At 46.7% G+C, this 10,720-nt stretch overlaps 2 protein-coding genes across 2 annotated transcripts; both read right to left on the minus strand.

Annotated features, from left to right (window-relative positions):
• Nucleotides 1-6,524: 6,524 nt before the first annotated feature.
• VC83_06258 (uncharacterized protein) lies at nt 6,525-8,749 on the minus strand (the record flags this gene model as incomplete). Its single annotated transcript, XM_024469861.1, has 3 exons — nt 6,525-7,913; nt 7,963-8,252; nt 8,380-8,749. 3 exons carry the CDS (start codon nt 8,747-8,749, stop codon nt 6,525-6,527), a joined length of 2,049 nt encoding a protein of 682 aa, XP_024324198.1.
• A 952-nt stretch (nt 8,750-9,701) lies between these two features.
• On the minus strand, nt 9,702-9,958 carry VC83_06259 (uncharacterized protein; the record flags this gene model as incomplete). Its single annotated transcript, XM_024469862.1, has 2 exons — nt 9,702-9,709; nt 9,775-9,958. The coding sequence occupies 2 exons, from the start codon at nt 9,956-9,958 to the stop codon at nt 9,702-9,704; spliced, it is 192 nt and encodes a 63-aa protein (XP_024324199.1).
• Nucleotides 9,959-10,720: the final 762 nt, after the last annotated feature.

A 10,720-nucleotide genomic window follows, 5' to 3' on the forward strand; every position in this document is an offset into this window, starting at 1 on the left:
ATGGGTATGAGAACTTAGCGCCTTCGATCAGGAACGGTGCCGGAACAACGAATTGAATCCGCTACCCGCTCTCGCAAGGACGTCCACACGTACCTCGGATACGGCAAAGGCATCGTCGGCGTTGAAGCCGACTCAAGCCACATCCACTCTGTTTACCTGAACCACGTTCCTCCCCAAGCCAGCCATACCGGAACGTCTGAGAACCGCAGTCCCTGCGCCCTCAGGAAACTGTTTCAAGTGTGGCAAGCCCGGCCATTTCCAGGACAAATGCCCCCTTAACACTACTATCAAGGAAATGGACCATAACGACACCGAGGCAGAAGAACAATGGGAAGAAGCTGTGTAACTTCAATCGGATGCGTCCCTCAAGAAAAACGACAAGGCCTAGGAGAAGGCTCCTTCCTAGGTCTACGCAAATGTGACCTGCGAGGACTAGACTTACGAGAACTCCTGGGAGGCACCCAGTTCTTAGTTGACATGACCCTGAGTATGAATGGACTCGGGGTGCAAACGAAGTCCCTAGCAGACACAGGAGCAAACGGCTACCTCGTCATTAACAAGCCTTTCGCAATACGACTGTCGAAAGCACTTCAGAGCCCTATACGGAAACTACCCTACTCTGTACCCATACGTGGATTTCAGCGCAAAATCCAAGGCCACGTATCGGAGTATATTCGGTTACACTTAACAGTCGAAGGACGCCGAATATATAACTGCCCCTTTATACTCCTGGACCTCGGAGCACAAGATGTGATAATTGGGAAGAAGCTTTTCAGCTGCTTCCGAATACTACTCGACTCTGCAAATAGCCGGTTAGTATGGCCAAAGGAGTACCCGCCGACTCCTAGCTGGAGCAAGGAGATCACCTTACCCTACCACTCACGCGAAACGTCCATTAAACATCCTGCATACCAGTCGGATGCGAATCGCCGGGATTTCGCAATCCACCGCGAAGACAGATGCCGCGCAGGCGGACGTTTGATGGAAATGAAAGTGATAACTTCCGACTACGAAGAGGTCACCGATACATCATTGAACCCACCACGAAACCAGGAGATTTCTCCCCCACTGCAGAAAACCCTAGTACATAGGTTTACGCCCATGCATATATGCGAAATCAGTGCAAATGCTTTCCACCACGAGATGATGCGAAACGACTCCGAGTTTTTTCAGACTAGCATCTACGAAATCGATCAGATCATTCATGAAAAGGAGTTGGTAGAGGACGAAGAAACGCTCCGCCTCATCCAGCAGAAGCTTCCGCATATGCACCGGAGGTACACCGATGTCTTTTCGAAGTTGGAATCAGATCGAATTCCCCCGCACCGCATATACGACCACAAGATACAGCTCGAAGCCCCTTTACCAAACGCTTTCTCCCCGTTATATCGACAGGGCACCGAAGAGCTTAAGGCTACCAAGCAATACCTGCTGGAAAACCTGGAAAAGGGATTCATCGTCAACAGCAACAGCCCCTTCGTGTCCCCTATCCTATTTGTAAAGAAAGCGGATGGCAAATTAAGATTTTGCATCGATTACCGGAAGTTAAATGGTCTCACCCGGAACGATCCCTACCCCATCCCGCGTATCGACGAACTACTAGGACGGGTGTCGAAAGCAAAAATCTTCACGAAGCTAGATATCAGACAAGCCTTCCATCGTATACGGATGCACCCTGACTCGGAAGAGTACACGACCTTTCAGACTCGCTATGGATCCTATAAGTGCAAAGTGCTGCCATTTGGACTGAGGAACGGTCCCACAACCTATCAGCAGTATATGAATGACGTCCTGATGCAATACTTAGACGACTTCTGTACCGCATACTTAGACGACATCCTAATCTATTCAGAGGACCCTACGGAACACATAGAGCATGTGCATAAGGTCCTACAGCGTCTCCGAGAAGCTGAACTCCAAGCCGATTTGAACAAATGTGAGTTCAACGTCACCAGGACAAAATACTTGGGTTATGTTCTCACTACCTCCAGTGTCGAAGCGGACCCTGACAAAATCGAACCCCTTCGTAACTAGATCCGACCGACCACTGTTACGGGTGTGAAGTCCTACCTGGGATTCTGTGGCTTCTATAGACAATTCATTCGTAATTTTGGCAAAATAGCAAAGCCCCTCACCACCATCACTAGTCCCTCGGAGCCGTTCTGGTGGACAGACGAATGTGAGGATGCGTTCGAGGAATTGCGACGACAACTTTTAGCGGTACAGGCACTTCACCACTTCAACCCCGAATTGCCTACGAAGCTGGAGACCAACTCCTCTGATGGAGTGGTAGCTGGTGTCCTGTCTCAAGAACACCCTGACAAGCGATGGTACCCCGTAAGCTTTTACAGTCATGTCCTATCCGGACATGAGATCAATTGGGAGATCCACGACAAGGAACTATTCGCAATAGTAAAGGCCTTCAGAAAATGGAGGCCCGAGTTGGCTTCGGTGCGCCACTGAGTCGACGTGTACACTGACCACCGTTCGCTCGAATATTTCATGTCTACCAAGGTTCTCACCGCGAAGCAGGTTCGATGGATGGAGCTACTCTCTGACTTCAACTTCTGCATTACGTACACCGCGGGCAAAAATAACCAGAAGGCTGATATTCTGAGCCAAAGAGACCAGGACTTGGTAACGCAGCAGAAAGTCAAACTTAATAGTAGGGCGAGGGTATTGTCAGGTCCAAGCCGCCTACACCCCCGAATTAGCACCGAACTCGCTGAGAGCTACATAGCATCCATTAATTCGATGGACACCCCCAAGCCCCAGGTGCCCTTCAATTTAATAGAGGCGCTATGTGCGGACAATTGGAAGTTGTTCACCGAGACTCGCGCGAAACAACCCCTACCGGACGGATTCGCGATGAACGACCAGCTCCTCCTGTACAAAGGCCGCCTATGTGTGAATCGCCACACCGACCTATGTACGAAACTGATCCGGGAAGCACACGACCAAGTGTCATCAGCACATCCAAGTGGCAGGAAAACCTACCAATTGCTCGCCCCAAAGTATCATTGGGTCAGGATGGAAGCGGACTGTTTGCGGTATGTACGAAACTGCGTGACATGCCGGCTTTCTCACACCAATGTCACTAAGCAACAAGGATTTCTACACCCACTACCCGTACCCGAATACCCTATGCAACACCTCACCATGGACTTCAAGGAGTTCCCAAGGGACAAGCATGGATACGATAGCATCTTAGTGTTTATGGACCAACTCAGAAAGAGTTCGGTGACAATACCTTGCTACAAAACCACAACTGCCCGGCAGATGGCGCAATTGTTCATCGAATGGATATACCGATTCGGACACACTCCGGAGTCGATTGTAAGCGACCGCGGACCCCAATTCGTATCATCCTTTTGGCAAGAGTTCTGTCGAATTATCAGCGTTAAGGTTAAGCTGTCGACTGCCTATCATAAGCAGACCGACGGGCAGACGGAAATCATGAACCGATACATCGATCAGAGACTGAGGCCCTTCGTATCCCATTATCAGGATAACTGGAGCGAACTCATCCCCATAATGGACCGCGTGCAAATGACACTCCCCCACACATCCATTGGCATGACCCCCTACCGACTCAAGTACGGAACCGATCCACGTACGAGTTGGGATTGGAACACTCCAAAAAGCACCAACCCCGGGGAGACCCTAAACCGAGAGGAAGCCAACGCGGTGGCAGACCGAATGCATACCGCATGGGTCCACGCAAAGGAAAACATGGCAAAGGCACAAGAGGAAATGTCTAAGCATGCGAATCGACGCCGAAGGGCCATCGACTGGGACGTAGGAGATAGAGTGTACCTATCGACCAAAAATTTGAAAAACTCCCGTCCTAGCAGCAAGCTGGGCCAACAATGGGTCAGACCATATACGGTGTCGGAATGGATTGGGCACGCATTTCGATTGGAACTACCTACCGGTTCGCAAATACACGATGTGTTCTCACCAGATGTACTCATGAAGGATCCGAACAACCCCCTACCTGGTCAGGATCCGCCTGAGCCTAGCAGCGAAGCGATAGACGGCGTAGAGGAATGGGAAGTGGAAAAGATCCTCACCGTAAGGCTCCACCGGAAGCAACTACAATACAGGGTTAGTTGGGTCAGATATGATCCGGACCCGGAGTGGTACCCAGCGTCAAACTTCATGAACTCTCCCCAGAAACTCAGAGAGTTTCATACGGAATACCCAGATTTACCAGGTCCACCTCAAGAACTACTCGGAGGGGTTATGGCAGGGGAGACGGGAAAGGAACAAAACTACGATCACGGAGGGAAAGACTAAGCGGAAGAAACAGAGTCGTTGCTGTCTGCGACTCTAAACTAAAATACCCTCCGAGCCAGGGCGCACTCACCACCGTAACCCTTGCGGGAGCCACCCTTCCCAAATGTCATACTGACATTCGTTGCACTCAGTTTGCTATCAAACTCAAGAGCAAACTTAGAAATCTCCTCCTCAAACCTACAAGTCACCATACATATCTTGGCTTATCACACCAACAACAGAAGCAATACTACTCAACGATTGCTGCAAACTCTTCTACTACATCTGTTTATGCTACATACATCACAGCATATCATTTGGACACTCATTGAACAAGTTATTAAGAAAATCTCCTCCTTAAGGGGGTGGGCCAATACTACCACATGGCATATCTCATCCAACTAGAGGCCTAGGAACATGAACGATAGCTCCAAAAGCTTCTACAACCCTCTATGATTCATTACACGTCATCGCTCCTTAGTTACCCACAAGATTGGTTAAGTTATGACATAATTCATCTATAGGTACTCTGACCTTGGACCTCCTTTTCACTTCCTATAGGCTAGGAACCCAAGAGATGGTTCTATGGGATTCTCTTACATTCGCTACATGATTAGCAAGCTAGTTGTGGGTCGCACTTGATTTCTAATACATTTACCAAGCCTGGTTAGTCATGGAAAGTCATGGAAAATGAGAGAACTACACTCCTTTGGCATAAATAGGATTGCCCTTTCCTTAAGAAAGGGCAAGCAGACAATACAGTAAATCAACTATCACATACTTCTACGTCTTTTCAAAGCTTCCAAACATTGATTTTGTTACTCCTTGTTTCTGAAAAGTCAGTGAGGTGTTAACCTCTGACTTACCCCTGAGTTCCCAGACTCAACATTTGTTGCAACTTGTCTGAACCACTTCACTACATCACACACCTGATTGCTGCGTTGTGGAATAGTCTAAGCTACAACCCTTTGGCTCTGTTTCCTAAGACAGTGTGTTGTCTTAGTAAAATCATCCCTTCCTTGGGTGGCTAGATTCTCACATCTGGTGCACCCACCATTACACCTCAGTCTCTGATCGATGTATCAGTTCATGATTTCCGTCTGTCTGTCGGTCTGCTTATGATAGGCAGTCGACAGCTTAGCCTTAATGCCAATAATTCGACAGAACTCCTGCCAAAAGGATGATACGAATTGGGGTCCGCGGTCGCTTACAATCGACTCCGGAAGTGTGTCCGAATCGGTATATCCATTCGATGAACAATTGTGCCATTTGCCAGGCATTTGTGGTTTTGTAGCAAGATATGGTCACTGAACTCTTTCTGAGTCGGTCCATAAACACTAAGATGCTATCGTATTCATGCTTGTCCCTTGGGAACTCCTTGAAGTCCATGGTGAGGTGCTGCATAGGATATTCGAGTATGGGCAGTGGGTGTAGGAAGCCTTGCTGCTTGGTGACATTGGTGTGTGCAAGCCGGCATGTCATGCAATTTCGTACATATCGCCAGCAATCCTCTTCCATCCCGATCCAGTGATACTTGTCATTGATTGTATGTACGCTGCTTTAAAGGCTATAAAGAACTCAACCTTAGTAATATGATTAATATGAGCCTTAATAAAGGTCTTAATCTAGCAACTGTATGCCTGCTTTAACACACCAAAACATCTAACATCAAGTGGCTTAGTTAGATGAGAAGAGTGAGGAGGTAAACAAAGAGTAATAATGTTGTGTTGTAATGGTGGGTGCACCAGATGTGAGAATCTAGCCACCCAAGGAAGGGATGATTTTACTAAGACAACAGACTATCTTAGGAAACAGAGCCAAAGGGTCGTAGCTTAGACTATTCCACAATGCAGCAATGAAGTGTATGATGTAGTGAAGTGGTTTAGACAAGTTGTAACAAATGTTGAGTCTGAGAACTCAGGGATAAGTCAGAGGTTAGCACCTCACTGACTTTTCAGAAACAAGGAGTAACAAAATCAATGTTTGGAAGCTTTGAAAAGACGTAGAAGTATGTGATAGTTGATTTACTGTATTGTCTGCTTGCCCTTTCTTAAGGAAAGGGCAATCCTATTTATGCCAAAGGAGTGTAGTTCTCTCATTTTCCAAGGCTTTCCATGACTAACCAGGCTTGGTAACTGTAGTCAACGTAAGAGAATCCCATAGAACCATCTCTTAGGTTTCTAGCCTATAGGAAGTAAAAGGAGGTCCAAGGTCAGAGTACCCCTATAGACAAATTATGTCATAACTTACCCACAAGGTCTGCCCCGCTCATCCATAAGAGAGAGCCCGGCTTTTGCGTATGTCTTAGCTCTTGCCTCCACTCTAGAACGAGTGAATATCGACATTGAGTGGACGAGGTCGCTCTCAGTTACAAACTCAACATTTAATCCAGAGCTCTTCGGTGTTTCGCCGTCAGTGTTGCCGTGAGTGTTGCCGTGAGTGAATCCAGTGGGATTGGGCTGTGATGTAAAGTCGGTATTCACTTCACGGCTCTGTTGTATTCCGCCTTGCGGCAAAAGGTTCGTGAAAATTCTCCCATCCGTCATTACTGTGTCATCGGCAGCACTAGGAATAGATGTTTCGGAAATCCCTTCCCCTGTGCCGCCCGGCACTACTGGCTTTAAGATTTCTCGAATAACAGCTTCCCCAAAAAAAGCCTGGTATTTTGATGTTTTAACATAAAACGAACTAATGTCATGTCCACCTCTTGGGAATTTACTCAAAGGTGCGTGCATCTTACGAATGAAGAGATGGAGACGGTCTTCATCATCTGGCGATCCACCGCAGTAACGTCCACATCTGTGAGATAGAGGTTCGCCTATCTTGAGCGTAGTGATAGAAGGCCTCGATACAGCACTAGCAGCTAGAGTTGAATTTGAAAGGTATCCTTTGAAGAGAGCCGAGAGTGCATCTGGTATAGGTTCGTTAACGTTAAAGATCTCCCTTGGTAGGCTGCGTAACATATCTGCAAGAAGCCTCTCACTAGGATCTATCAATGCATCTTGATCCGTCTGAATAGAGAATCCTATGCGCTGGCCAAATTCTAATAGCCTAAACCCTAGATACCGCTTTGTACCATCCACGTTCTGCTCAATTGGGTTCATATCCTTTTTAGACGAAACATTTGAGGTGTTGGTAAAGTAGCGTATGGCCCCTAGGAAGAGTTCACGATATGCAAGGCCAAACAGATAGTTGTGATCTCCAGACACCGTCGTATATGATATTTCACTATCTTGGATGTCAAGAGGCTCTCTATTACCATCCGGTCGGAAGAGTGAGAAAAAGCTTACGCGGAGACTCTCTTTACTACGTTTCGGCAAGAGAGCCCGCATTGCTCTGGCAGCTGGGTCAAGGTACCTGAGGTCTTTGAATAACGTATATATACTCAGTATTGGCTGTTCAATTCCAAGTAACCGTTGTAAAATTCCAGATCGGGTGGCTGGGTCCTTGATTGCTGGAAACAATCTATCTGACAACATTTCCGCCTCGATGTATTGGGAGTCCATTTTAGATATAGCGGGAGCTCGCAGCTGAATGCTATCTAAAGAGGCACGATCAACGCCATGTATGAGCGAATTATCCCCTATTATGTGAGTTATTGTATCCTTTATCTGCTTGATATAACAGGCTATTTCCTAACAATAAAAGTTAGCTATGGGATGGATGGACAGGCAGTGAGCAGACCTCGTCGCATTTGATTGACAGCAGTATATCCAAAGACCCAAGATGGAAGGCATTCCAGTACCCTCTAAACTGTATAATAGACTCAAGTGCGTTGATGATGGTCCAACGCTTAAGCAATCTGCCAAGGTCTCCTTCTTTGTTGGCAGTAATTCGGGCACGCCATCGAGCTGCTTCTTCTCGTTTATTCTGGAATCGGCAGAGGATAATTTGACAGAATATCTCTCCATCGGTATAATTAGTCGAATAAGTGCGACCTTCTCTGAGCAACTGTTGTGCTTTGTCGTCGAGTCCTGCGCATGGCTGTCAGTAATGACTCAGTGTTATGATTATCACACATGCCCTGTCCGTATATATCTACAAGCCACCACTTATTCCCAGACCCGAGGAGCTTTTCTGCTGCGGCAACCCTATGCTGACCGTGGAGGCATGCCAGTTGTATATTGTGTGGGAGCTCGAATTTTGCTGGAGAAAGTATTGAGTCGGCTTTAAAACGGTCTGCACCAACACCTAGCCCTTCTAGAGCCAGCGTGAGGGAATTATCGTCTATTATAGCTGGGAGGCTAAAGGTACTATCTTGCTGTAGGCATCCTTCACTCTTAAAAGTGCGCTTGAGAACCTTAACAAGATTAGGGTCGATAGGGCGAATTGGGTTTGGAAACGACAGCTGCGACAGGCGCACTCGTGCCTTTCCCTTCAGGTGAAGTGTCTTGCTCTCAACAAACTGCTGCTCTAACGATGCTAGAAGCTCCAACCCAGGGCCATTCATTACCGAATCGTTAGACGCCATAATAAACGTGGAGATTTGTATTTTTATTATCACTTGCGGGTGTTGTATGATCTTGTCACCTTTGCGTGTTGTGGGTATTACACTCGTCACGTTTGTCCTTCCCGCCTTAGGCAGGGGCGCCAGCTCCTGGTGGCCCCCTCAATCGTGAGGGCCATAATTAAAAACTTTATTTACGTACAAATATATACAGAGATGTTTTGAAGACAGTGGCATTTGTAAACGCGATCATAATGTCAACTGAATCCTTAGAATCGCGAAGGTTAACTCGTTTCCCGGGGCTGGGACCTGAAAGGCTCCGACAACCACAAACACCCAATAATCTGCAAGACGGAGAAAAGCTTGGCAATAGAGGAACTCGTTTTCCTGGAAGCCTTAATCATGACTTTACTCTCTTGACGGCAGCGAAACTGGAAGAGCCGGCTTCAGAGAGGCAGAGTCCAAAACCAACCCCTTCACGGATACCTCTCGCAATAAACATCGGCAATGCGACTCCTCGTCGATCTATTTCTACAGATCAGGTGGGGATTTCCATGATCCGGCACGAGGATCCATGGCTCAAGTATACATGTTTGCGAAAGATGAGACGGGGAAGTCTGGTGCAAGTGGCCTGCACCAAGTCAATACCAACGACGATGGTGACGGTAAAAGAGACTAGAGAGCTACTTGAACTTGATCAAATAATCAGGTTTCGACACTCAAACCTAGTTGTTTTTATAGAGTGTTACAAATACGACGGGAAAATGATGCTAGTTTCCGAATATGCACAAGCCTCTCTAAGGCAGACTATCGCTATTCCGTATGATTTTGAGCAAGCTCATGTCTCTGAAGTTTGCAGCCAGGGATAGTACTAATGGTCCCTGTATATGCTGTGCTAATTATACAGGTCTTTGAGGGCATGTTATATCTATCAGGGCACGGGTTCTCTCATAAAAGTTTGGATAGTACCAAAGTCCTACTTCACTCTGATGGCAATGTCAAAATAGGTGGTATAGTACTTTCTGTATACCTCCCAAGCTTATACATACAGCTTATATTGAGTCCTGCCAAGAAACCGGATTCACTCCTGCCCGCGGGCTTGGGCTGCTCGTACTTGAGATGATACAGAAGGGCGTTATCCAAGAGCCCATACAAGAAGGCGGCAAACTCGAACCAAACCTTCCATTCCTTTGGTCGGCAGAGCTCATAAACTTCTTGGAGATCACCTCCCATTGTTCTTTGGGTGATATAAAAATGGTAACATACCTACCTAACCTGTGAGAAGCTACCCAAGCTGATAAAGAATAGAATACGTTTTTAAAAAGCTTGTCGCCAACCATTCTGATTCCTTTCATTAGTTATGCTCAACTAGAAGCTATTGCTCCGCAGATTAAGTCTAGTTCTTGACCTTTGAGATCGGCATTATTTTTTATTCTATCGCACCATGTTCTTGCAAGAAGGCGACTCAAGCTAACGCAGGTAACTATGGCAGTACTAGTGTATTTAAATGTTGATCATATTCTGAATCACTTCGTCTTTGGATCTGACACCAGTTTCACCTCTCCCGTCGCGCGCTGTTCAAAGTTGTGTGGTGACATTATATTGAAGCGGTGGGTGTCCTGCTATAGTTCGACTGATTCAGCTATGCATAACGATACATTCTAGCTTCACTTACCATATCCGCCATAGATGGGGGCCAATCATCTCTCTCGATAGATTTATAAATATAGTACTGACCGCGCTGAAATACAACGACAGCTACATCAACATTACATAGCTTTGACAACTCATGGCCTCTGCGAAAAAGCGTTCTTTTCCTTAGCCTAGGCCTCTCATTTTTTCGTTTCATAAGCTTGGCTTCCATGACTAGAGTGATATGTTGCAATGGTGCGATGCGAGAATCCCAGAATGCAATTCTTTTATATAGCGGGGTGGATTGTTATCTTGCCCAGGATATCTATTTTAAGTCATTAGGAAATACATGTTAGGTGCCAT

The sequence above is a fragment of the Pseudogymnoascus destructans genome, assembly GCF_001641265.1.
Source record: "Pseudogymnoascus destructans isolate 20631-21 unplaced genomic scaffold scaffold_10, whole genome shotgun sequence".
NCBI lineage: Eukaryota > Fungi > Ascomycota > Leotiomycetes > Thelebolales > Thelebolaceae > Pseudogymnoascus > Pseudogymnoascus destructans.